Source organism: Dermacentor variabilis, chromosome 5, assembly GCF_050947875.1.
Source record: "Dermacentor variabilis isolate Ectoservices chromosome 5, ASM5094787v1, whole genome shotgun sequence".
Classification (NCBI taxonomy): Eukaryota; Metazoa; Arthropoda; class Arachnida; order Ixodida; family Ixodidae; genus Dermacentor; species Dermacentor variabilis.
This window is the reverse complement of record NC_134572.1, coordinates 166,934,666-166,961,781: the sequence shown is the minus strand read 5'-3', so window position 1 is coordinate 166,961,781 and position 27,116 is coordinate 166,934,666. Positions and strand designations below refer to the sequence as shown.

General features: G+C 46.6%; 1 protein-coding gene across 1 annotated transcript in view; it reads right to left on the bottom strand.

The window, feature by feature from the left end:
- The window catches only part of LOC142583695 (sperm-specific sodium:proton exchanger-like), a 98,921-nt gene extending 79,211 nt beyond the window's left edge, over positions 1-19,710 (bottom strand). The window contains exons 1-5 of the mRNA XM_075694182.1: positions 19,697-19,710; positions 16,112-16,180; positions 13,332-13,390; positions 11,906-12,119; positions 4,488-4,755 (exon numbers count right to left, since the gene is read on the bottom strand). Coding sequence (XP_075550297.1) covers positions 4,488-4,755; positions 11,906-12,119; positions 13,332-13,390; positions 16,112-16,180; positions 19,697-19,710 — 624 coding nt within the window. The remainder of the gene's footprint in view (positions 1-4,487; positions 4,756-11,905; positions 12,120-13,331; positions 13,391-16,111; positions 16,181-19,696) is intronic.
- Positions 19,711-27,116: the final 7,406 nt, after the last annotated feature.

Here is a 27,116-nt window from a genome sequence, read left to right as displayed (position 1 = left end):
AGCTACTAATACCGAGAAACGGGATTGAGGGCGAAACATATTTCCTTACTGATGTTTCTGTATTCGTGTTATTGGAGACCATTTTATGATTGAACACTATCAGCTTGTGTAGCTATTCCGAAGTGGATGCTGTAACCACTGCAGTGGCCAATGGCTAGTGCGTGGAGATTGACTGCAGCAATCGATTTCTCGGGACCTCAGCACAAGGAGGAATAGTCACATCCGAGGATAAGTTTGCGCCCGCATGCCTGCTTTACGTAGCCATACGGGTGGTAATTTTCCATTTAACGAGAAAAAAGCGAAGTTGGGCAGAAGCTAACTATGTCTCGAAATACACATCTACCGCGCCAATAGGTATAAACTACTTAGCGCATTCTCGAGGCCAATGCTAACAGCGCAGACCGCACCAACAGTGTGACGAGCGTAACGCGTTCGTTTTGTTGTCGTGAATACGGAAAAAAAGAAAATGGCACGAAAATGGTGCTGCGTGCCGAAGAACTAAACTGCTAGTAAGAGTTACACTGAGTGGGTTGCGGTGTGTTCAATACAGCCCGCACTACACTGAAGAGAGCAAGAACAGGGCTCCCGCGCTGACAGGACACCTGGTCGTCCCAGTTGTGTTGGACGGTTGTGTTATTGTTTCTCACCAGTACTTCACCAGCAATCAAGCAATGATGTTCGCTGGTGAACAACTTAACAAAACTGGCAGTCGTTCAACAAGATTCATCATTATCATCATCCTAGTTACGCCCACTGCAGGGCAAAGGCATCTCCCATACTTCTCCAACAACCCCGGTCATGTACTAATTGTGGCCATGTCGTCCCTGCAAACTTCTTAATCTCATCCGCCCACCTAACTTTCTGCCGCCCCCTGCTACGCTTCCCTTACCTTGGAATTCAGTCCGTAACTCTTAATGACCATCGGTTATCTTCCCTCCTCATTACATGTCTTGCCCATGCCCATTTCTTTTTCTCGATTTCAACTAAGATGTCATTAACTCGCGTTTGTTCCCTCACCCAATCTGCTCTTTTCTTATCCCTTAACGTTAGACCTATAATTCTTCTTTCCATAGCTCGTTGCGTCGTCCTCAATTTGAGTAGAACCCTTTTCGTAAGCCTCCAGGTTTCTGCCCCGTAGGTGAGTACTGGTAAGACACAGCTATTATACACTTTTCTCTTGAGGGATAATGGCAACCTGCTGTTCATGATCTGAGAATGCCTGCCAAACGCACCCAAGCCCATTCTTATTCTTCTGATTATTTCCGTCTCATGATCCGGATCCGCCGTTACTACCTGCCCTAAGTAGATGTATTCCCTTGCCACTTCCAGTGCCTCGCTACCTATTGTAAATTGCTGTTCTCTTCCGAGACTGTTAAACATTACTTTAGTTTTCTGCAGATTAATTTTTAGACCCACTCTTCTGCTGTGCCTCTCCAGGTCAGTGAGCATGCATTGCAATTGGTCCCCTGAGTTACTAAGCAAGGCAATATCATCAGCGAATCGCAAGTTACTAAGGTATTCTCCATTAACTTTTATCCCCAGTTCTTCCCAATCCAGGTCTCTGAATACCTCCTGTAAACACGCTGTGAATAGCATTGGAGAGATCGTATCTCCCAGCCTGACGCCTTTCTTTATTGGGATTTTGTTGCTTGGTTTATGGAGGACTACGGTGGCTGTGGAGCCGCTATAGATATCTTTCAGTATTTTTACACACGGCTCGTCTACATCCTGATTCCGTAATGCCTCCATGACTGCTGAGGTTTCGACAGAATCAAACGCTTTCCCGTAATCAATGAAAGCTATATATAAGGGTTGGTTATATTCCGCACATTTCTCTATCACCTGATTGATAGTGTGAATATGGTCTATTGTAGAGTAGCCTTTACGGAATCCTGCTTGGTCCTTTGCGTGACAGAAGTCTACGGTGTTCCTGATTGTATTTGCGATTAACTTAGTGAATAGTTTGTAGGCAACTGACAGTAAGCTGATCGGTCTATAATTTTTCAAGTCCTTGGTGTCCCTTTTTTTATGGATTAGGATTATGTTAGCGTTCTTCCAAGATTCTGATACGCTCGAGGTCATGAGGCATTGCGTATACAGTGTGGCCAGTTTCTCTAGAACAATCTGCCCACCATCCTTCAACAAATCTGCTGTTACCTGACCCTCCCCAGCTGCCTTCCCCCTTTGCATATCTCCCAAGGCTTTCTTTACTTCTTGCGGCGTTACCTGTGGGATTTCGAATTCCTCTAGACTATCTTCTCTTCTATTATCGTCGTGGCTCCCACTGGTACTGTATAAATCTCTATAGAACTCCTCAGCCACTTGAACTATCTCATCTATATTAGTAATGATATTGCCGGCATTGTCTCTTAATGCATATATCTGATTCTTGCCAATTCCTAGTTTCTTCACGGCTTTTAGGCTTCCTCCGTTCCTGAGAGCACAACATGCTTCGTGTAGTAATATTTTCAGGTACCATGTACCCTCTATGTCCAAATGCCCCAAGCTTCTACATCGAAGCTTTATATGGCTAGCCAATTGATCCGTCCATGCGTCTGTCTCTCGCCTGTATGCCGAAAACTCCTCGGGCGCAACCCTATGCTCATGTGAGAAAAAAAGTGAGCGAGCACGCTGATTAGCTGCCCCAGTAATGACGTCGTTGATCTCCATCGCAGCAGAGCGCGCGCGCAGCAGTGTCTCTGCGGCTCCGAAATGGATAGGGCACTTGTCATACGCACTCCTGAGGAGCAGGCAGCTTTCAATCAGCAACGCCGCGAGCAGAACCAAAAACGAGCTCGTCTACGCCGTGCGGATGCTGCAGACCGGGCATAAGAACAGGCTCGTGCAGACGAGCGTAAGCATCAACTCCGTATCGAGGATCCGGAAGCCTACCAAGCAGTCGTTAATTGAACCGTCGGGATTATAAAAACCGGTTATAACCAGTTAACCAGTTAAAAACGGTTATAACCAGTTAAACCAGTTATAAAGAGCGGGGCCGCATGTTTCAGCTTCGCTGGTTAACCATCTCTACGGAGCGCAAGGGCGATGATCTTTTAAAGGGGCAGAAAGCATTCTCTCTTAATGTTAGCCATTCAACGCGTTAGCGGACGTCGTAGTTCCACAACCTTGCACGCAGCTCTCCAGTACACAAAAATCCAAAGGGCGATGTGCAGCATAAACGTGAAGCTGGAAGCGGACTCAAGTCGAATAATATATTTGGAAGGTTAGTACGGGCAAGCCTTGTAAGGCCGGGTGTGAAATCAAGACCTTGAACTCATCCGTCGAATGTGCAGTGCAGCTGGTTTACAGTGTCCCGTTAACCTGCCATAATGTTTATATAGGCCGAACAGCAAGATGCCCAAACACAAGGCTGATGCAGCGCCGATATGATTGTTAAAAAAAAAAAGATTACGATACTCTGCGGTTCCACTGTAGAGAATGCTGCTGGGCAGCCGACTTCGATAAAAACCATGGTGTTTTTCATGGAAATATTCAGCTAACTCGAGAGATTTAGAAGCGATCAAACTTCATAGGACGGGGGAAAACTATGTGAGTTGCCCTTCGGATACTTTTAGAGGACAGACGACTTTTGCGCATGATTTCCCATAAACTCAAGGATGGCGAGTCAATGGTTTCATGCTTAAACTACTACTTTCTTTTGCTTTGCTTATCGTACTGCCCATTGTAATTGAACTTGTCGGTCTCAACAACTCGACTGTTTGCTGCACCCTCAGAGCCGCATCCCCTTCTTTTCCAGCTACGCATGCGTGATTTGTCAAGTATAAAGGCTTCTCACGGAGCAGTATACCTACAAGTTGTAGTTCGGAGCCCGTGGGTTTGCGGGTTCGAGTGCTCGTGGGCGTCTGATATTGTTCATTCTGGTCAATCAACAATAGATGTCTAGGCTTTTTCCATTAGGGTCGCATCATTGAATATATTGACGCAATAATAACTGCGAGCAGTTTGCCTCTTGTGAGTTGAAAAAAAGAAAGGAGAAAAACAAGGCTGTTCACATGGGATTCAGTTTTGAGTCTCTCAAGCAGTGCCTTTGAAAAACAATGAAAAGAAAGAAGAGTGAGATCCTTTATTCTTACAAAACCTGACAGAAACACAGATGAAATGTACATTCTAATGATCACTATCACGTCAAGACTACAGCCGAGTCTCATACAGCGTAGCATGGTTTATTTACACTTTATGATGCACGTGTGATTGCATTGTATTCTATCTTATTGTACTGTACTGTATTGGAAGCGCGCTAAGTTAGGCCTAAACTGATGCAATATTTTCCAGTGCACCGGCTTTTATAGAAGGAGTATATGATAAAGCAGTGGCTTTGCGGCCGTTTTAAATGCAAAAGTGCAGTAGTGCAAGTAGTATTCTTTTAGTTTTCACTCGTTAAGGAAGGCTGTCTTTAAGGGCAGAGTATACTTTAGCGCCTAGATGTAATAATAAATAATTGCTGCGTGCTGGCAATGAAAACGTACGTCCGCCTCGATGATGTCCAAAACGGACCAGACGAAGAGGTTGTTGAGGATAGACTCCGCTTGCAGCATGGTCGTCAGAATCGGATATCGGCCTTCCTCGAACAGCTCGTCAGCTATGGGCAGTCGCTCATTGGAGCAGAGCAGGATGCCGAAGAGCAGGCAGTCGTTGATGTTCATGGGGCCCAGGAAGCTGTACGCGTACAGGGCTGAAACCGCTGTGCTGATGACGAGAGTGCCCACGGCGAACACCAGGATCTCCCGGTGGCACCTGAAAGCATCGCAAGTCAATTACTGTATAGACAGCGACAATTGAAGAATGCAGAGGCGAATGCTTCTGGCACTGATTCTGAATACATGCGCTAGCGAATCGTTTCGTCTGAGTTTCCCCAGAAAAGTTGAATTGGTCAGGAGCCTACAAAAATGCTTTCCAGTGAAGGTCCTAGTATATTGTTACGGAGCTGTTTGAAGGCGCTCGTGCAAGAATGAGTGACGTAGAAAAGTGCGGTGGGCAACTTGCGTGAGTTTCATGTACATATCGCATTGTGTGTCTTCCAGAGAGCTCCTACATTCAAGTAGGTTGTTTACATACGCTTCTGCTAGACTCTGTATTCTCGTAAAAATATGTTAATTTTTCTAACTATCAATATCGTTCGTCGTATTTTCTGCAGGTTTCTGCCTAAACACTGCTATAGACTAAGCCGCAGTGATTTTAATAGAAGTTTCAAATGAGTGGCGAATTATAAATGCCCTGTCATTAGTGTCTTGCTTCTGCATGAGGCAGCTGCTAAAGGTAAGCATTGCTTATTAGCCCTGCCAGTGCCCCACTGACATTTCAGCTTCTTCTTTGCATTAACACTCTCTATCCCTGTCCCTTTTCCCATTTGAAGTGGTCTACATGGACTAATCCTCACATCACCTACGTGCTGTGACGGCATTACTTTGTCTCTATCATTCCCGCTAGTTGAACACTTCAGTACTTCTTCAAACTCCAGCCGCAACATACTTACTGGCGTTTGCATCGTTCGATTCACGGCCCTTCTTGCATTAAGCAAATATCAATAATAATCACAGCCAATGTTTAAATGGTTATGCCATTATCACTTAACTAGTTACAGCCAAGAGCTGCCAAGAGTTTTGCTGGCCTGGCGTCTGCTGTCTTCCCTAATGTCAACCATCTCAACCTCATAAGCGCCTCTCCATTATTATTGCTTCAAACGAAGATATTAAAAGGACGAAGGCAGACCGAACGCATTTATTAGGCGAGGCCGCAGACAGCACCCGTGAAGAAGGAGATATGGGAGGCTGATAATTACAGACGAAAGCGACGAGACTCTGTTTCCCCTCTCTCTGGAGCGGCCATACTGGCCGCAAGTCAATTTATAAGTGAGGTACGAATAAACGGCTTGTGGCGGGACACGTGGACAATCCCAGTGGTCGGCGATGGCGGTCGTCCACAGAATGGACAAGGCGATGTGTTAATTGAGAGCAGACGTTCGTTATATGGCGGTGTACGAGCCAATGTGGCTATGTAGAGGCTTCTCACACAGGCCACGAGTTCGAATGTGGGCCCATAGAAGAACTGCGTCGCCTATGCCGAACGATACCACATGTCGTTTCTCGTCACAGCGAAGCTTTGTATTTGCCTGGGTGGCAGACGTGTTGCCGAGGGCAAAACAATGGTAGCAGTTCACTCTTGAGACAAACTGTTCTGGAACGGACATCATGCTAAAAGGGGACGCAGAGAATAAGGTAATTTCGGACACTGAAATAGAATTCTGTCCATGCACGAGAAAAAATAACGGGCTATGCCCAGTTGTGCGTTGAATGGCGAAGTTGTGGGCAAACGTGACAAAACGAAGAAGGGTATCCCAATTAGGATATCCCAGGGCGTATATACACCAAAATCATGTCGGATAAAGTTTGATGAAAGCGTTCAGTTGGACCATTGGTCTGAGGGTGGTACGTATAGACGTTGCTTAATTTGTGTTGATGGACGCACGAAGCACTTAATCGGGAAATGGGGAAAAGAAAAGCCTTGCCACAATCGATCAATAGCACACGAGGAACTTCGTGCCGTAAAACGAAGGAACGTGAGAAGAACTGCGCGATTTCAGAGGCAGTGCCGGATCGGAGAGTAGTAGTCCCGGCGTGGCGTGTCTTGTGGCCGATAGCAATGGCAATCCGGCGATTGCGAGTGGGTGTTTTTGGGAGTGGGCCAGACAAGTCAATGCCGACAAACTCAAACGAACTAGACGGGCACGGAATAGACCGTATAGTGGCCCCACGGGAGTGGTGGTTGCGCGTTTGCGGTGCTGGCTGGGCGCAAAAGAATATGTATTTAGTGGCGCTTGTAGACAGGCCAGGCTAAATAATGCGACTTGACACGGTTGCAAGTTTTGTGGAAGCCCAAGTGCCCAACAGCTGTGTCGCCACGACATGCTCTTAAGGCGTTGAGACGAAGATAACGTGGAATAACAGACACCCGTCGGTTGCCTGAGTGGCGGAGAATGTAACGGTACAAGACACTAACGTGAAGCCTGAATCGAGCAAGTTGGCGTCGCAAGCGATTGTTTGGTGGACGTGTTGGGCCACTGAGCTGCTCTGTAAGAGAGTGTCAGAACGGGTCATTGCGTTGATGCAATATGAAATCATATGGCCTAAATGAAGGCATGGTGCGCCTACCGGGGCTAAAGCGTTGCTTTCCGGAGTAGCCACATATTGTCTAAGCACTAGCGGAGAAACCAGAGGTAAAGGACACGGCGGCAGCAGACAGCGAAATAAAGCATCTTCATATTGATGCTTCTTCCCAGATTTGTATGCGACAGCAAGGGAACACTTCTGTAAATAGAGAATCCAGCGGCTGATGCGACCGGTCAAGTTCTCTAACGACGACAGCCGACACAGAGCGTGGTGGTCGGTCACGATAATGAAATGGCGGCCGTGCAGCTATGGACGGGATTTTTTAATCGACTAAACAATGGCGAGACATTTCTGTTCGATTATGTGCAATTTAGTTCTGCAGCAGAAATGGTGCGGTTTGCGTACGCTCTTTGAAAAAAGGAAGCGAGAATGGAGGAACTAGCCGTTTTCCTCCTTCAGGCCAGTAAGTTCCTCCTTCACACACACTTCACATGTCATGACCTCTTGTGGCAATCAAAAGGGAATTAACGTTTTTCCCTTGCGTGCGTATCTTGCATTGCCGCTACCGGGGACACCAATTTGAGCTAAAATAACTTCTTTTCGACAGGAAATAATGCTAAGTAGCATAACCTGAGGTCTACACCTTTCGTGGCAAGCGACCACCAGTGTCAAACCTCTAGCTCGAACGGGATCTGCGATACGAGAATAGTTCAACTCGAAAGCAGTGCACGGCTGCTGACGCACAGCGACACAGCCCGTACTCGGGAATCTCGTACTAGACACCGCAGGTATCAACCAGCCTTTCTCGTTTTGATGCGTGAAATTAGGTTGGGGAGAAGGCACGTTATCAGCTATCTCAAATGAATGCATTTGTGGCCGTTTTGAAGCGCCATCCGCGATGGCTTCGAAGCGAAAGCAAAATACGTTTGCTGGCGCCGTCGGAGCGTAGCGGGAGGTGTGAGCGCATCACCGCCGGAAGTGACGCCGTCATATTCACAGCTGGAAGACCAACTCTGCCGCCAGAGCAAGGAGGCGCTCGAGCGCACCATGCAACCAGATATATAGCTGTATGTCCAGCGTCACTTGCGTGCCGGTTTGTCTGCGTCCCTGACCGCCAGTGGCGGCTTCTCCCTGATGCATCGTGTAGCGCTCACTACACTACAGAGACAGGAAGCACCGACCAACAATAGAATATGTATTTCCTAAAAGGCGTGGTACAAGCGAACGAACAAAGAAAAATTATCCAGAAAATAAATTTGAAAAAATAAAAACGTTTACAAATTGCTGACTTCAGCGTTGCAGTTTTGCACGTACGGATGGTGGTGTCTGTGAAGAAAAGGAGACACTCTCGAAGAAAACATGTAGAGGCACAATTGAAACAACAAAGCACGAAAAGCCTAATGTAATGCACAAATGTACGGGGCAAACGGATATGCCCAGACGTGAACGGGAGACCAAGCTAATATGGGACACACATGAGTACGGCAGCGTTGTGCACTGTTTCGAGTGCCGGGATTCTAGAAAGCTGCAGGGCACTGTCGAACTCGAACGTCGGTATGGGGGCGAAACGAACCTCTCTTTAGCAGAAAGCACGGCTAGCATGGCGCAGACACAGGTTTGCAATAGAGGCACTCGGGGAGAGACGGCATACTCCAAAATCGTAGCTATCCTTCCCGGTCACTTGTCCCGACGGTTACCTTCCAACCACTGTATTTACGTATGGTGTAGTAGCTGTATTCTAGTAGACTGTATCGCAACAATCTTCGTTACTACGACTCTCCTTGAGACGGATATAACACAGCAGACACAAGCAGTTAGTCTTCTGATATCGTCAATGGTGAGCGGGGCGAGTCTCGCCAACCGCGGTGAGTAATCTTTGGCTCTCGTATGTAATAGCATCCTGACATCACGGCGAGTCACTTGTATCACAGCCTCCTTGGATGCAATGCTAGTATTTACGTCCGCTCTCTTCTAATATCCTTACAAATCGCACGCAGCTGCTCAGCGTGTAGCAACGACTGACATCCTCGACGTAGCCGAATACTTTTAGTCTGTGGACAGGAAGGTAAAACGATTTCGAAGGCTTGCTCGACAGCGGTGGCTTCAGCGTCCCGGTCAGATTCATCCCTACACTATACACCCGGCCTCAATCCGGCCGCCGGCAGGCGCCGGCACACCACGCGCCGGGTCGCACGTATACCCGCTTTGCAGCGGCGTACGGACGCCGCGGATAGCAGATTGTTTGCCATTTGTGTACGAAATTAGGCGAGAAAACGTTGAATCGACCTCAATAACATGTATTTTATAAACGTCAGCGCTTCTTGAAGCGCCATCCGCTACGGCTTCGAAGTGAAAGGCTTAGATCGCCGTCACCACCGTCTTGGTAACTGAAAGTCGCTAGTCAAGCGAATTCATTATAGTGCGGTTTTATATTAACAGGTCTGTGTGGATCTGCTGTGCCTATCCTGTGACTATGCCCAAATAAGTATTCTATCGAAATTTATTGCTGAATTACGTATAACAGAGAGTCACTCACTGGCACTAGAATGAATGTCGAAACATCATGGCTATATCTGCCGTGTGTTGTGCGTTCTGGTCGCTCTGTTCTGTGCAGTATGAGTGAAAGTGCTGCTCTGTTGTGCACAGTACGTCTATGAAAGTGTTGCTATGTCGTGTCCACTGGCATCGATGTGAATGATAGACTGGGCGGCTTCAACAAAGTGACGCAAGATTGCGCTTGAGGTGAGGACTTGCTTTAAAGTGTTAAAGGCTGCGTTACAATCACCAGAACGCACAAAGGGAGTTCAGGAAGGCGGATGGCTGCAAAGAGGGGCCGCAATAGTCGTGAAGTCACGTAAGAATTACTGGAAGCACGACTCAAGGCTAACGAAACTGCGAAGTTCTTTCTGGCTGCACGGTCGAATTTTTGTTGCGACGATAGGTCACCCTTGGCGCCACAATGGAACTATTTCCTCAGACGGCCGTTGCATGATAGTGTTGGGTGGTAATTTCGTAGGATGTCGTTGATGTTTGAGAGGGCATTAGAATAATTTGTTATAAATGCTGGTGGTCTCTCTGATTGGGGTGGTGTAGGCGGTCTCTTAGCTAATTCTGACTTCCTCTCCAATCTTGACGTGACGTCATAAGCCTTGCTGAGAGGAACTTGTTGATAGTTTCTTTCTGCTAGCGGTAGCAAAAACTTTAGAGACATGTTAGTGCACGCAAAAACATTTATTATAGACTTTTAGCTTGTACGCTATTCCGGTAAACGGGAGCGGTTTAGGCGGATTACCGGATGGTCGGGGCGTAAACGTGAGCGGCCGGAGCGGTGAAGCCGCCTGGTGTTGTAGAGCTCAACCAGACAAACGCATAGCTAAAACTGCAGTAACTCACCATATCCTGCTTCGCCACTCGTGCAAATTTTTGGCAGCGGCGTAATTGTGAACACGATTACGCCACTGTCGAAAATTTACGCCGGCAGCTAAGCAGAATATACTAATTAGCTCTGTGTTTGTGTGGTTGAACTTTGCGCCACCAGCTGGCGCCACCAATCTGGCCGCTCACGTTGACGCCCCCGCTAAACCGGAAAACCGCCCGCGCTTGCCCGAATACCGGACACGCTAAAAGTCTCTATTCTCTCTTTCAGAGAGACGATAGTAAACTGACCTCCAACCGGGAGCCAACCTCCTCCCCCCCCCCTGCCGTCATCCAGGCCCCTTCTAAGAAAAAAGGAACCCTCACTGCCACGTCAACCGGCTAACACACGAGGCCACCTCACTTTTCTCCGCCAACTTTGAATTGCACAGCTTCCTTTTAAATTATACACCCTCGCCACTAATACATCCTCGTTTGTTGCCTCGCCCACCCGCCTTACCCCCCATTCCCTTCAGTAGCACCGTACCTATATATACTGTGCCGAGGAAAGCATATGTCGCCTTGAAAAAGATAAGTCCACTTGTCGAAACGTTGGCCTTCCATGGCTTTCACCTTATTTTCATTTTGCTCATCGTTTCTAATGCTCACCCATCTAATGCCTTCCCCGTGTTTTCTCTGGATTACTTACATAAGTGCTTTTGCTGTTGATACCCTGTCTTAATGTACAAAATTGTGTACAAAGCGTCTGAAAGAGTGAAATCTACGAACAACTATGTACATGAATACCATAACAGTCTGCAAGAAAATAGAAATTCGATTGAATGCATCAACCAAAGTGTTCAATGTGCTTACAATAATTTCATAGAAAATTCTACGTTCGGAAATCAGTAAGAAAGCGAGTAATAAAAAATGCAAGGCCACCCAATCAGAGGCAGACGAAAGATCCTAAAACAAAAAAAAAGCGTATCTAGAAGGTCATACAGGAGATCGAATGAATATTACTTATAAGCGAGGTATTTACCATAGTAGGAATGTTGCAACGAATTAGTTGGAGGGTGTAACCCATCTAGAGCCACTAAACCCTGGAAGCTCGTATTTCATCATAAGCTTTCTTTCTTTCTTTCGACAATCACTGCAGTTACGTCCTAATCCCACCATCTATATATATATGGTTTTCAGACCATTACAAGCCGAAGCGATTGTTTAGAATGCAAAATTACCACGCATACTTTCCTAATTGTACTGCACGTCACTTAAGAGAAGCGCATACCGGGATGTGTCCCAGGAATTTCGTTTTCTTTTTTTATTGCGCCCTGAAAATATGCACTAAAGAAAGCGTGTTTTTTTTAATGCACTGGAGAAATGTTCTCCGTAGAGGACTCTGTGCCTCGGCTTGTACCCACCTTCGAAATATGAAATGATTGATCCCTTGAGTGGCGTAGACCGTTGCCGCCGGCACGAACACCATGAGCACGTGGAACTTGATGTTTCGCAACCAGTTGGACAGAGACCCAATGCCCTGGGTTTGCAGGTCTTGGTAGGAGAACCACACGCCAGCGAGCAACATGAACACCGTGTACGGGACGTGGATCTGGCGCTGCGCTCTCTTCAACAACACTGCGTTGGGTCACGATGGAAGGTGGTGGACAGGTCATCGTTCGAGTGGCACAAGTAAAAGGTGTGGTCAAGAGTTTGACCGAAAATCCCCTTTTTGGGTAACATGATAGCAAAAAAATGCGATCGATTCATGTAACTGATCAAGTCAAAAGTTAGCTGACCTTGCCCATACAGAATCACGCGGGTAGCTTGTTCACTATTCTGGGAACAAGGAACGTCAATGACGAAGTCCAGCGCTAAAAAAAAATTGTTTTGGAAACTATACGGGATTAATGTAAACAAGAAACCCGTATGGATTGCAGTTAACTTACTACTTGGTCATAACCACGCGAGGAGCTCCGCAGCTTCTTTTTTGAAGAAATAGGCCTAATGGGGTGAAATAGCCCATTTGCAACATGCGAGCATGATATGACCACGGTATTGTCTTTCTTGTGTGGTGAGTTATTGACGCTGTCCTGTCGATATACGTATATCCAGTCAAGCTGTCTATGTGACACGACGTGCTCTAAAACGTCAAGTGCGTGTTTTAACATGCCATGGCAAAACTAAACCACCCACCGAGTTTACTTGTCGAGGAAATAGAAGGGGTGGGGGGGTTAGCGACGTGTCATGGAAGATGACAAGTCAAGTTTTGAATTGTGTATGGTAATTTGGCGTGATAATTGAAAATCGCTAAGCAGTCGTGCTCTGCTGGTTGAGAGGCGTTGTGTTAAAGGCTTACAAAGTTCACTGCCTGCCCCGGAAGAGCTAAAGGTGATAGTAGCTTTATATTTGTAGAGAACACTATGTCTGATGTTCGTGCAAAGCTTATTGTGTACACGTTGGTGAATTAATACTCAAGCGAAACGTCATACGTAGGCTTTCACGCTGTCTTGGGAGAATAAAGTGTGCCACCGTCTACAAATGGCACGAAATAGAGCTTGCGTCTTCAATTATCTGCGGGAGACGTTTAAAAGTGTGTAGCTTAGTTTTACGAAATCGAAATACCTAATGCAACTTTTACAAAGAAGCAGCTTCGCTGAAAATTGGGCTGTGTGCCAAGTCACAGCAGTCTGCTGTGATGGGCGGTATACGCGATTGACAGCGGCCACATTAATATATCGATACGTGTTCATGACAGTCTGGTCTGTCACTACCAGCGCAATCAGCCAAGCACTACGCTTACGGCGCACTGTGATGATACGAAATGATTTATCTATTCAGAGCACTTACCAGCAGCAATTATAACGGCACAGATGACAAGGTAGTCGAGGGAATCCCCCGTATCTCCCCTGCGAAATGAATACTCAATTTTAGGGATAAACAGCTCCTAATGAATGAATGTAAAACTATACGCGAATAATTTAGACAATGACACATGCTACGGACGAGGACCAGTGCGCTTGCCCTCGCCTATTCCATGTCTGTTTGCTTAAATTACTCTCGCTCAGTTTTTCAGTCAATATGTCAGACCAACTAGCCGAACAGTTACTCTGTCTAAGGAACGACCCATAAGTAAGCGCAAAAGCATTCGTGAACCTACTTCAATACTTCCGTGTCCGCATGACAGTAAGGATCTTCAACTTGTTCACTCAATGCTATATGCTGCTAATAAAGGGACTAAGAGTTGTCGAACATAGAACATGTGATGCTTGAGGCAACGTTTCCTCGTCAAGTACCCTTTTCAAGTCAGGCCTATTCCCCTTGTCGACACATTCGCGCCAGCATGAGACATCCCATGTTCGACACATGGTATTCACTTCAAGTCCACACATTGGTGTGAAAAGCATTCGCACTGTTAACGCGAACGAGAATTGACGAATATACGTCGTGAAGTTTTGAAGGAGTAAAAAAAATATTCCTGACATTGATATATACCAATAAGATGCTAACAGTTGAAAGTTCACTTAGGATATGCAGAAAAGATCGTGTAAAACTGCATGTCGCATCTCTCTATAGCGTTCGGTAAACCCAGGTGACGACAAATTGTTGTTCTTAACTTCATGTAGCACAAAAGGGACGAACGACCAAGAACTCGACGGCACTTTCGTCTCTCTTGCGTTATTCGATGTCGTGAATTCGTCCCAAAGTGCTTGTTATGCTGTTCTTGAGATATTTATACAACTGCAACAAGGTCTCGTAATTTAGTTGCGTTCACGCACTATTGAGTACCCTGTTACGATGCAAAGAAAGTTCGCATTTACAAGCAGCCCTGCCATCGTGGGAATGAGTCGAACAGAGGAACAAGGGCATCTTACGGTGTCCTTCGTAGCTTGGCAGTGTGCATCAGTGTTCTCTGTGTATGCGAGCTTGCGGCTCTCCGAGAGTCCTCTACGCTGTTCTTTGTTGTCCTTGTGTTATATGCAATGTCTTCGGTGCGTTGTACCGTTAAAGGCTCCGTGCGTAAAAAAAAAGAAGTGTCGGCGCTGCCTGACAATGACCGCAATTTATTCGTGCTCTTCCCAATACTGTCGAATTAAGCCGCGTTTTCAAAATCGCCAGCTTGTCATCCTCTGATTGGCCCACGGCGCTGCTATGGCCTCTCTGAGTGGCTCGAGACCAGAACATGGCAGATTTTGACAACATGGCTGAATTTAACCGTGTGCGAACGCCCAAGCAACTACTGGGGGAGCTTGGAATTAATTACCTTGCAAACAATTGGGATATAAATGACGCCCCACACTCCGCGGTGGCTTAGCGGCTATGGCGTTGCGCTGCTAAGCACGAAAACGCGGGGTCAAATGTCGGCAGCGGCGGCCGCATTTCGATGGGAGCGAAGTGTGAAAGACGCAGAAGTCCCGTGCATAGGGGGCACGTTAAAGATCCCGTGGAGGTCGAGACTACTTTGGAGTCCCCCACTACGGCGTGCCTCACAATCAAATCGTGGTGTTGGCGCGTAAAACCTCAGCATTAAATTCTACACTAAAAAAAAGAGGCTTCAATAGCGAATAGATAAACGCCTATATGAGTATTATATATTACGATTTCTTTGATAAACAAAAGATTAATCTCCGATGGCTTGACCAGCGCTTCGCAGCTTTTCTCTTCATCGGGACACACAATATCAATCGCGCTCGCTTACGTAGTACGTTCAGCGTAGAGCTATATACACATTACCGTGATATCAGACATAAAACCTCTAGCGAAAATACATTTATGCAGCGTTATCCTGTAGCAGTTACGCAATTTGTTGCGCAATCGCTACGTGACTGACGATTTTGGACGGCAGTCATTGCGTTGCCCCACAAATAGTCAGTCACTCAGTCAGTTTTTATTTGCAGGAAAATCACATGATCCTGCGGGTGGCAGTGACTGAAGGCACGGTTGCCTGACGAGGTCTCTGCCCCCGTAACAAAAGGAGCAGTGTACAGCAGTTCAGCAGAGAGCTGGTACAAGAAAGAGCAGCTGAGTTACAAATAGTACACGCATACATCCTATACAATATGGCTGTACTTAAGCACTATGGACAGTTCTATTGATTAAATCACGTTGAAGATGCGCTCATATCACAAAAACACGTAAGAGGAAGTCAACAAATGAAACGGAAATTTACATTTATCACTGTTGCTTAACAATTTCAACGGAAAACAAAATTGCCCGCAGTTCACGTTTGAACGTTTTTCTCGGTAGGCAGAAATCCAAAATGGAAGCCCAGTTATATAACATGTCTATTACCTGATATTCCAGATCTTGTTTTCCATAAATTGTTCTGACTTTTTTTATTTCTGCGTTTGGGGTTACGGATATCATATTGGGCCAAGACAGGTGTGTAAATACTGTGTGGTTTCTTTTTATATATTCGCTGTGCCAGTATCCATTAATAGACTTTATTTGCAGGTAAAACATCAAATCCGGGAAAAAGTGGTTTCGTCGGCAACAATATAATAGGGCTGGTGTGGTTCACAAAAATCCGGAGGAACAGCGTACCTACATAGAAAAGCCTACCTACATAAATTGCTGGCCCCCCTTAGCGAAGTGGTTGCCAGCACTACGTAAACTTTTCGCTCACTTACAGAGAGCTTCCGGCGACGTGTACGGTCGAATTCGTTTCCTGCCGGACGTACCTCGCAGGGCGACGGGTGCTAGAACAAGTGAAAGCAAACACGCGCGCGATGTCAATCACTAACGATCATCGCGCTTTGTTTGCACAAAAACTAATCGTTCACAACATTCTGCGACCACTCGAGAGATCACGAGAAATATACAGAAAATGAAGCGTGCAGCAGCCCCTGTCATATCTTCTTTAAACTATATTATAAACGCATGGCTTCTTCCTTATCTCCATCCTCGACCCATACACCAATGTTTCGTCGTGATTTATGAATTTTATACCCGTAATATATTTTTTGTCTGAAGAAAAATGTTTGAGTTGTACGCCAAAATGTAGCAGATTCTAAGATTAAGATTTCACAGCGTTTACTACCTCAGGTTGACATTTGGGCGCTTATTACGGCCAAAAGAAAGGTGCGTCCAGCACCAATGAATGTTTTTATGCATGCCCTGTCAAACACTTTAAGAACTATTAAGTGGCAGGCCGACTACCCCCATCGTTTGGCAGCCTGTGTAATATATTGCGCAAATAAAAACAGGAAATTTTTGCTTGTAGGGATGCAGCCCCGTAAGCTTCTCGGGGGTAGTGGGTACCAATATAGGCTTGTGGGCTGGTCATCTTCGAATGTTTCTTGCGCTCTGTGTGCACCTCTGTTGCTTCCCACCTTAAGCTTACACTTTTCACGCGCATTGCCCAAGCTAAGTTAGAGTACGCGTTTTCTGTTAGACATCGCAATTTGACGCTCTTGTGGGAGTAAAAAACCACGCTGGCCGCTTAATACTTTCTAATATTTGCCCTAATGGCAGTGTTTCTTCAGTTAATGCTAATTTTGCTCTCTTGTGATCGTGCGGTGCATGTATAGCGCATATATAGTCTGGCGTTTCTATACTCCGTTTCGTAGATCAAGTGCAACGCCGTGGAAGCTATGCAAGTAGTGCGGTCTCCAAATTTGATCATTCCGCGCATTTCGCCTATGCTTTGCTGCGTGCCAGTGGGGTTCGCTCGCACAAGCATGCACGTGGGGCTGCCGCGACGGGCGGCAAATAAAAAACAACAAAAAACAAACTGGTATAAACAAACGTGTTAGCAGCCGAATGAGCACATGGTTTGTTTGTTTCTAAGGGTAAATATTTATTTTCATTCAGAACTGACCTTATATAAAGAACATTTTCGCCAAAATCGGTCAAATGACACCCAACTGTTTGTAAGTGCGAAGCAGCCACCGCAAAAAGTATCTTGAGTATCCACAGCGTTGCACCCGATGTATGAAACGGAGTACAGCACGTGAGGCAGCGGCTGCGGCGGAGTCAGATAGTTACGCCGGCGACGCCAGCATCGCCGAATATGTCCCCCTGTGTAGTTCAATACGATCAACGTGCAGCGGCGTGGCGACCAGCTGTTGCCAAAACGCAAGCGCACAAGTGCGCGATGAGCAAGCAATTTTAGAGCGCGTCTCTTAGACGCATTCCTGGCGTAGCCGAGAGTACGAGCGCAGCGAAAGAGAGAGCGAACGCTGAGATCAGCGGGAGATGAAAAAAAAAGCGGCGACAGGGAAGAGGTGCGAGGAGGAAAGCGGAGAGGAGGGTGCAGCCGAACCGTGAAGCGGGAAGCATAGGAGGGTACGACTTAAAAGGATGAAGAGGAAAGCGGAGTGCTGGCGGCGACCAGGTATGCGGCCAGCGCGGAAATCAAAGCGCCGACGTGGGCTTCGGGCCCACTGCGCATGCGCTACTTCGCCCCCAGTGCCGCCGCCGCTCGATAATGCGCTCCGCGTGAGTCCTGCGTTTCCGTGTCCACGCTAATTGTTTCTGAACAATGAGCGACGCAACCGGAGGAAATGCTTCGGCTGCCGCTGATGCTAAACGAGCTGCCCGAGCAGTGGCTCAGTGCCGCCACCGGGAACACCCTGTCGTTCCGAATCTTTGTCAGAGTATACAGCGAATTCAGAACACCTAAACAGCCGCGTTAAAGATTTGCATTAGGGAGTATCGTAATTGTCGCTGTTTTTTTCTCTCGTTTGGCTAAGGCGCAGGGCAGCGCAAACTCGGCACGCTCCCTTCAGTTCTAGCGAACTGCAATAGGTCGGCATGCTGCCGGCCAGCCAAGCTAGCACGCGAGTACCCTTGTTCCTGGTCAAGCGGCTCCGGCGTAAGATGTGGCATGTTCTACTCTCACGTCGGTCGTGCCAAAGCGAGCTGAACGCCGCCGGTAGCGCTGGCTGGGTCGCGACGCTAGACGGTAGAGCGTTCAATTTCCGCGGCTCGAGCGCGGCCTCGTTATGCCAGGCTGTCTCCGTGGCTCTATGTCAGTTCCACAAGCTTTATCATACTAGTTCAACTATGGAAAATCAGCTCTTGCTCGAACCTAAACGCATTTCGTCTCGCGGTGATCGTCGCTTTAAAAGTGCGTGTTGCGAAGTGTCGCATGGATAACGCGCATTTTGATTATTTGATCGCTTGGACCGGCAATCAAAGGAACCACGTTCCTTATTTCATGACTACATCACTGACGCCTCACCTTCACTAATGATGTTATTGGTATCGTTTAACTGCACTCCTGTCTGTGGTACCTTCGTACTCGCATATTACCAAAATAAATAAATAAACCTTATTTTGAGTTTTTGTAGAGGATAGTTTTCTGAGCCAGAGGCCGTGATACGCTCACTTGTATTGGATTATGTCTATAGAGGACATCAAAATCAGGCTTTGACTAGTTTAAACTCCCCGTTCTTATTTAAAATTTCAGGGCCAGAATTGCCATTGGTTGGTTGCTTTTGCTAATACTGTGTCCAGCATCAGTAGTGACAATAATTTGCTTTAGCAAAAAATTCTAGCGCGATTGTGTTTGTCTGTACAGAGCGCAGATTTGGCATGTCACGATATCGCGACAACGTGGTAGAAAGGTTTACGAATAAAGGTTGGTGTCAATGATGATGATGATTTTAAGGGCGTCTTTTTCTAAATTAGGGTGGCGCCAAATCATCGCCAAGTGCTTGGGAGATGCTTGGGTCCTACGCCACCTTAACCTGCCAATTAGCAAGAAAAAAAATGCTTTCTTTCTGGTAACACTCCTTAATAAAAAGTTAAAAACATATACTTAAACTATTCTTGCTTTCTCATTATCGTGTCTTTTCTGCGCTAGCCGCGGCCCCGTTCCCTTGTTGGCCAGTAAAGCTTACCTTCGGCCCCATCGGAGACACTGCGATATCTAGATATCGATCGCTGAAACCTGCAATGCTTACAGCCAATCGCCTTCTCATTCTCAATATGACCGAAGCCATGATAAAAGTGAAAGCTTGGTCGCGCCTGTGATTCAATATCGATATGTCTGCGCCGCGCAAAAGAGGAGGACAGAAGAAAGGACACAACCCAGGCGCTGTACTGTGTGTTGTGTTCTTTCTTCTGTCCTCGTCCTTTGCGCTGTGCAGACATGTCGATAACGAAAACCAACGGACCACAGAACCCAAACCGAGAAATATTTTAAGCAAGCTACGGTTTCAGCGAAGGCCCACTTGTGCCACGTCGTGCGGCAACTGTGCCAAACGTACCTGACCGTGCTCATCGTGCGGGGAAGGCGACGCAACGGGTGCGATGATTTCGGCTGCCTGAAGAAAAGATGCGCCCGAGCAGAAAAACCGGTCAACGGCCGCGTTCACCGTGTGCTGCTGCTTCTTCTTCCTTGCACTTATGGCGCGTGCCCACGAGAAGGGGTTTGGCCACGGTTCGCGATTGAAACATAATTTGAAGATACCGCTTCTTGTATATAATTAATAGCGATAATAAATTATTTCCCTTTTGTTTTCTTTTCATGAGTATAGTTATGCCAATAGCAACGGAGATGCTAGATTATGAAAATAATGCGATGTGTTGCGAATAATGAGAAAGAGGTGCTTAAGATGAGAGGCTCCCTGTAGCGACGGCGTGCTCATGCACAATCTTACACGCTTCCTTTCGGGCTTGACCAAGCGTACTTGTGCCAAAAGATAAAATATTGTACATCGAGAGGGGAAGGCCCACACGCAATAGGGGCTGCTTTGGGCATGTATTCCTTTCGGAATTATATTTTTGGCAATAGAGGAGGGAATGGTCCAGTGATTCTATATCTCCACATGACACACAAGGGTTCGGTGATGTGAAAGCGCACCTATTCATGTGCAGATATAATTGCGGTATTTTGACATCGTTATAGGGTAATCGAAACTTCGCATCGCCGAGAGGGACATCATCGGACATTCCAGGAGAACGCTAAATGTCCGTAATCCAATGCAGCAAAGAGGGACTCATTCTGTCTAACTGGGACTTCTTCTTTGCCTTACCCCCTATGGGGGATCGGCAAAGAAGCCGGTAGTTAAAGGTTAAAGGGAAGGGGGAGTGAGAAAAACTTAAACGAAAAAGTAAATTAGGATGAGGTATAACCTTTATGATGATTAGGAAATAGATTTACCGGACAGATACCGAAGTAAAGGTAGTCGTAATTATGCATAAGCAGCAATTTTGTTGTGATATTAGAAGAATTTCGAATACACAATGAGCAATTTAACTCTTTCGATACCGCGAGAGAATTGTCGTTTTTACAGGTCTCGGGAAAAAATTGTGTACAACAACAAATAATATTCCAGCACGCATTGAAGCATAGCATATTGTGCAAGATGAAATGCTCTTTCCAGAAACATACGTTGCCAGACAAAAAGAATTTATTAGGTGAAACATACAAAATTCAAAAAAGCCCCTTTTTAGCTGCGAACAATAACAAACATGTCTACATGATCATTAATATCAAGGCGAATTCAGAATATACATTTCAAAGATAAATAACCCAGCAATGACGTGTGAAAAAATAAATGCTCAGTACACTGCCGTTCTTGGAATACAAAAAAAAAAATTAAGACCAGTTCATGGCTCATGCCATGCGGTGAAGCAGTTCCTGGATTTTGTGAAGCATAGGTGCACTCCGAACTTTTCCCACAAGACGTCTGGTTTTTGTTCAACTTTGTGATCTTTGTAAAACATTTTGCAGTTCCACCTTTTCGGCAACTTTTGAGGATGGTCCGATGCGAAGTCCTAGGAACGTACGTGACCAGTTCGTCTAGAGTCATGCACCTCTTCCAGGACCGATCGCTCTCAGCGTAGCTGGGCAACTACATGATTATGCACCCGAGCATACCTGTTTGCATTTTTGCAGACTGGCTTTATCCCCTCTGCAGAGATGAGTAGAAACAAATCGCATGCCGTTGTAAACTTTCTTGCGCTGATCCATAGTGCTGGGCCGCGATGTGCTACGGACGGCCTTTGTGGAGTGAACGGAAGTTTCTTCACTGCCGATGGCAGCACATCATAACCAAGCGAATTGTGCCCCCTGAGGATGATCAGTAGAGTACTCAGGTCGTGAAAAAAGATCAGCAGAAAAGCGCGCACAAGGAAGGAGACCGCTCAAGGCCGTAAAGGAAACTCGCAGTTGAACAGCTGTGGAAGCCCCATGCTGACTCAAAACATTGTCGCCGTCTGAGCTTGAATGTGCTGTGCTGTCATCTTTGCAATAATAACTCGAGTCTTCATCACTAAATTCATGTTCGGGTGCAGCATAGTTTCGAGCACGACTCTTTTCTCGCGACGCAGCCGCGTGGGACGACTCCATGGGAGCGAGTTTCGACAAGTGCGCAGTGACACCAGCAGCGTCCCTTGCCTGGATTTTACGAGAGAAGCCTTACTGAAACTTTTGCAAACTGGTAGCAAAAGCCATGTACACATGTCGGTCATGCGGCGGACCTTCAGAAGTACACTTTGGCAGAATAAAACGACTCGGTCTCCAAACCAAAGCTCACTAGTGAACAGGTGGCGTCATTTTCGTTTAACCATCACCGGCCAGCACTGTCGGACGGCAAATCCGGCAATATAATTTCATTGTTGACTTGCTTTGAGTAATTTTTTACAAAATTTTGATGCTAGTGAGGCGTAATCGTGAGCGGCATGTTTTTTTTGTCCAAGCGTGGTAGAAGGTGACAGCCACGTGTCTTGTCACTACAACATACGCACATTAGTTCGCAAAAAGGTCCGTCGAAAATTACAAAATTGCCGGAGCGCGAAAATTTAAACTGATTCAGCAAATTCAGTGCCTGTACTAACTATATTGGATGGCCTTAAGTGAATAAGAGGCGGCTCCAATATGTCTAAATTAGCAATCTAAAGCATCGATCACCGGTGTTTGATTTGAATGGGCATGATAACGAAAAAGTTAAGGAGCTATCCATTTATTGATTTCGAGAATTAACATAGTAGCCTTGTTATATCACAAAGCTAGTTGGAAATGGTGTCGCAGATGTCCCTGTGACTATAGCCTAATGAAGAAGCTCCGAAGGAGAGGATGTTCTGAGTAGCTAAAGGAATACCACATTTTCGGAACGAAAATTCGAATTTCTTCCTTTAATTTCTAAGTCTACAGCATTCTAGTAGAAAGCGGTCAATGTTTTCATGTTCCTGCCAGGTAGCACACGGAGAAGACGGTGCCAAGCCAAACCTGTATAGGTAAAAATTTAATGGTGAGGAGCGGCAGTGTAATTTTGCTATGGAGATTTCTAATTTTTCTCATGGATATCGTTTATTGTCCCATGAAAATGACAAATGGTTAAATTCTATTGTTTCAATTTTCAGTTTCGTAGAATCTTGCAAAAGAGAAAATTTTCAAAACCTAGCCGCTGTGACGTGACTCAAAGTAGGCAATACGGATACGACCGGTCCATCAAGAGATATTCGCGCAAGTGTATCAGCCATTTCATTTAGGAATACGCCACGATGGCCTGTAACCCATACCAATGACATCAGACCTAAATGTGGAGGGTTTAATGATTTAAAGTGCAACTCCGGTGATTTTTTGTCCATGGCAAGGTAATTAAACATTTAGGTTCCCGCGACCCCCGTGTCGCGCTTCTGATAGTAGAATTGTTACGCAAATTCTCAAATATTTTCAATTAGCAAAAAGGTGCAAGAACGAAACCGAAACCTGACCAATCAGCCGAGCGAATCTCTTCGTGTGACGTAACGAGTGTCTGCACCGGGGAAGGAGGACCCTACTCTACAACTCTACAGCAACACGTCATCCGCCTGGCGGAAGAAGCCGCGCAGAGTCAAGACCTCTTTGCTTGCTTCTAATCGCGGAGGTTCCGGCCCCCGTCCCCAAGGCCTGTGTGCCGGGTACGGGGAGTAGGGGCCTCCTTATCCGGCGGTACAATAAAGCTGCCGCCATCATCTTCATCACCGGGGAAGGCGCGCAAGGTATGCCGGTCTCGTCCGCTGGCAGCGAAGAGCAGACGCTCGGCTGAATCGTGACCGCATCGGATCTTCGGGTTACAATGTCAGCTGCTCCAGCACTTCGGATCTGTAAAATATTGACAGATATGATTCTGACGAATTCAATAGTCACGAATCGACGTTCGCATTCGACCCGCCACCACGAGAGCCAGCGCCCATGCGCTACATATCGTGTTGCAACATGAAGACCAAGGGTACCCCTAACCACTGATTTTGTACGAGCTGCTTGCTATTTTAGGCCTTTTACCCCTTCTCAGGGAAGTGCTTCGAATGCTCACTGTAAGATGGGGAGCACGACTTTTCGCATTTGTATCCCGCAAGAACGCCGCTGACAATCCAAAGCACCGAACGGTGCATTTGTTTACATTGGCAGGTACAGCGATCATTTCTCGCTCGCTTGTGATACTATAATGCTATAGCCGCTCATCGGTGGCATCAATTAATGTCAGAACATATCAAAACAGGCAGATTTTATGCATGTAAGCACCGTTGCATCACTCTGAATCGCGCCGATATGAGCGATCACATATCTTCGAAAAAAGCGAGTAGGAGACTAGCACGGGAGCGTTGTTATGCTGCCTATTTATCATTCTTCGTATTCTCTTGATGCACACAGAACGTTCCATAATGTGGACATTGATGCAGAGTTTGCGAGAACGCGTAGTTTTCTTGCGGATACGCTGGTGCCAGTATAGACACCGTCGGCAGCTGAACCACGCAATTGTTTACGCTGCTGTATCGAGGGGCCTATATACCCTTGCTGCCCATTTGGGATACGAGGCAAGCAGTGCGCTTCGGAAGCTAAATAATGAGTCTGCAAGACAATACGTAAAAGTACGCCCTTGTTCCTAGTCGCGTGTAATTTAGGGAAGTGCCGGCGAGTGCGGCGGGCAGCTTTGCGTCGAAAACGGCAACGTAACAATGACGATACTGCTCCGTGTCGTCGCTTCTCGCTTTCTGTGTGTGCACTGTAGGGAATGAGGAATGTTTTTTTTTTTCAAATCCGTATAGCAAAATTGAACAGCAGAAGGAGTTTTCTTCATCATGATCTCGGTCGCTCAGGCCCGCCAGCAGCAGACGCATGAGCTACGTGACTGTGACATATAGGCTTAACTTTGGCTGAACGCGATCGGCCTCGGCTCAAACTGTGTGTGCGGATGGCGAGGGCTGAAGTTCGGGCAACCTACGTCTGTAGGGAACACAACTTCTCGCGACAGCAACTTCTCACGCCATGCACCAGCTCACGGTCGTCGATTCCTCGACGCTCTAGTCGCTGTCGTCTGTATAATCCCGGCATGCTCTGCGTGTAACACTTCTGACGTCATACACAATGTGGCTTGTAACTGAGGAGGAGGCGAGGTAGGGCGTTCGAAGCAATCTAATAAATTCATTTGTAAAAAATCTATACAACACTCAAACCTGCTTGTTTGCGGACATTACGGAAGCTTTCAGAGGAATGTACCCAACGAATTTCATCTACATCTGTTGGAATAAAAAATCGCCGGAGTTGCCCTTTAACTGTATTGGCTACAGTAGTGTCTGAAGATGAAGTAAGTGATATGCATACTGCCAGTGATTCAATCACGATACCACGGTTGAATTATTTGAACGAAGTTTTCGAAGAGCTAATATATTGGCTGATAGTTCATCCATTTATATAACCAACCCTTACATATAGCTTTAATTGATTACGAGAAAGCGTTTGATTCAGTCGAAACCTCAGCAGTCATGGAGGCGTTACAGAATCAGGGTGTAGACGAGCCGTATGTAAAAATACTGAAAGATATCGATAGTGGCTCGGCAGCCACCGTAGTCCTCCATAACGAAATCAACAAAATCCCAATAAAGAAAGGCGTCAGGCAGGGAGATACGATCTCTCCAATGCTATTCACAGCGTGTTTAGAGGAGGTATTCAGAGACCTGGATTGGGAAGAATTGATGATAAAAGTTAGTGGAGAATACCTTAGTACCTTGCGATTTGCTGATGATATTGCCTTGCTTAGTAACCCAGGCGACCAATTGCAACGCATGCTCACTGACCTGGAGAGGCAAAGCAGAAGGGTGGGTCTAAAAGTTAATTTGCAGAAAAGTAAAGTAATGTTTAACAGCCTCGGAAGAGAAGAGCAGTTTACGATAGGTAGCGAGGCACTGGAAGTGGTAAGGGAATACATCTACTTAGGACAGGCAGTGACCGCAGATCCAGATCATGAGACTGAAATAATCAGAAGAATAAAAATGGGCTGGGGTGCGCTTGGCAGGCATTCTCAGATCAAGAACAGCAGGTTGCCATTATCCCTCAAGAGAAAAGCGTATAACAGCTGTATCATACCAGTACTCACTTACGGGGCAGAAAACTGGAGGCTTACGAAGAGGGTTCTACTTAAATTGAGGACGACGCGACGAGCTATGGAAAGAAGAATGATAGGTGTAACGTTAAGGGATAAGAAAAGAGTAGGTTGGGTGAGGGAACAAACGCGAGTTAATGACATCTTAGTTGAAATCAAGAAAAAATGGGCATGGGCAGGACATGTAATGAGGAGGGAAGATAACAGATGGTCATTAAGGGTTACGGACTGGATCCCAAGGGAAGGGAAGCGTAGCAGGGGATGGCAGAAAGTTAGGTGGGTGGTTGAGATTAAGAAGTTTGCAGGGACAACAAGGCCAAAATTAGTACATGACCGAGGTAGTTGGAGAAGTGTGGGAGATGCCTTTGCCCTGCAGTGGGCGTAACTAGAGTGATGATGATGATGATGATGATGATGATGATGATGATGATGATGATGATGATGATGATGATGATGACGATGATGATGAATTCAGCCAGAAATATGGGTGTGAAATCCGGAAGGCGTAATGAATATGACTAAGACAATGACTCGGACAAGATACCCACACTCTCTCACGCTACCCACGCTTTCCCACTCATTAGTGCATTATACAGACAGACAATGAGCTTTAATTACAAGGTCCTGAGAAGCTTTGCGCTAGGACAGAGCTGCGGGCCGCTCCCACGTGGGGACTGGTAGGCCGAGCCTAACCGCCGCATCGTGGGCTCTCTAGACAGCCCAGGTTTGACGTGAAAGTTCTGAGCTCTGGATGACAGAGCTCCATTCTTCTTCTGTGATGCGATTGGCTCCCTGTAATGAGGGGCATCGCCAGAGCATGTGTGCGAGATTGCTAACAGCCCCACAGTCGGGGCAAGTAGAGCTAAACGCCTCTGGAGTGATCGTGTGGAAAAGGGCCAGGTTTGGATAACACTTAGTCTGAAGCATGCGTTAAGTGGACGCCAGAGGTCTAGCCAGTTCGCTGTGAGGAGGAGGATAAGTCCTCCTACCCAGATGACAGTGCGTAGTAATTTCGCTGAAAGTAGTGAGAGTGTCCCGAAACTCGAGGACCCCGGAGTCTGAGCTCGATCCTGCTCCCGCGCGGTGGGTTAGTGCGCGCGCTTGGGAGTGGGCGATGTCATTGAGATTGGGAAACGAGTCAAGCTGGGGTTCGAGGTGAGCCGGAAACCACGTGATGGCGTGCGGAGAGATGATCTTGTTCTTGAGAATCTTGTGAGCCCCCTCAGCAATGGATCCTGAAGCGAAAGCCCTGACTATCGATCTCGAATCAGTGAAGATTTGTGATCTGCTGTTGTCTAGGAGTGCTATAGCAACTGCG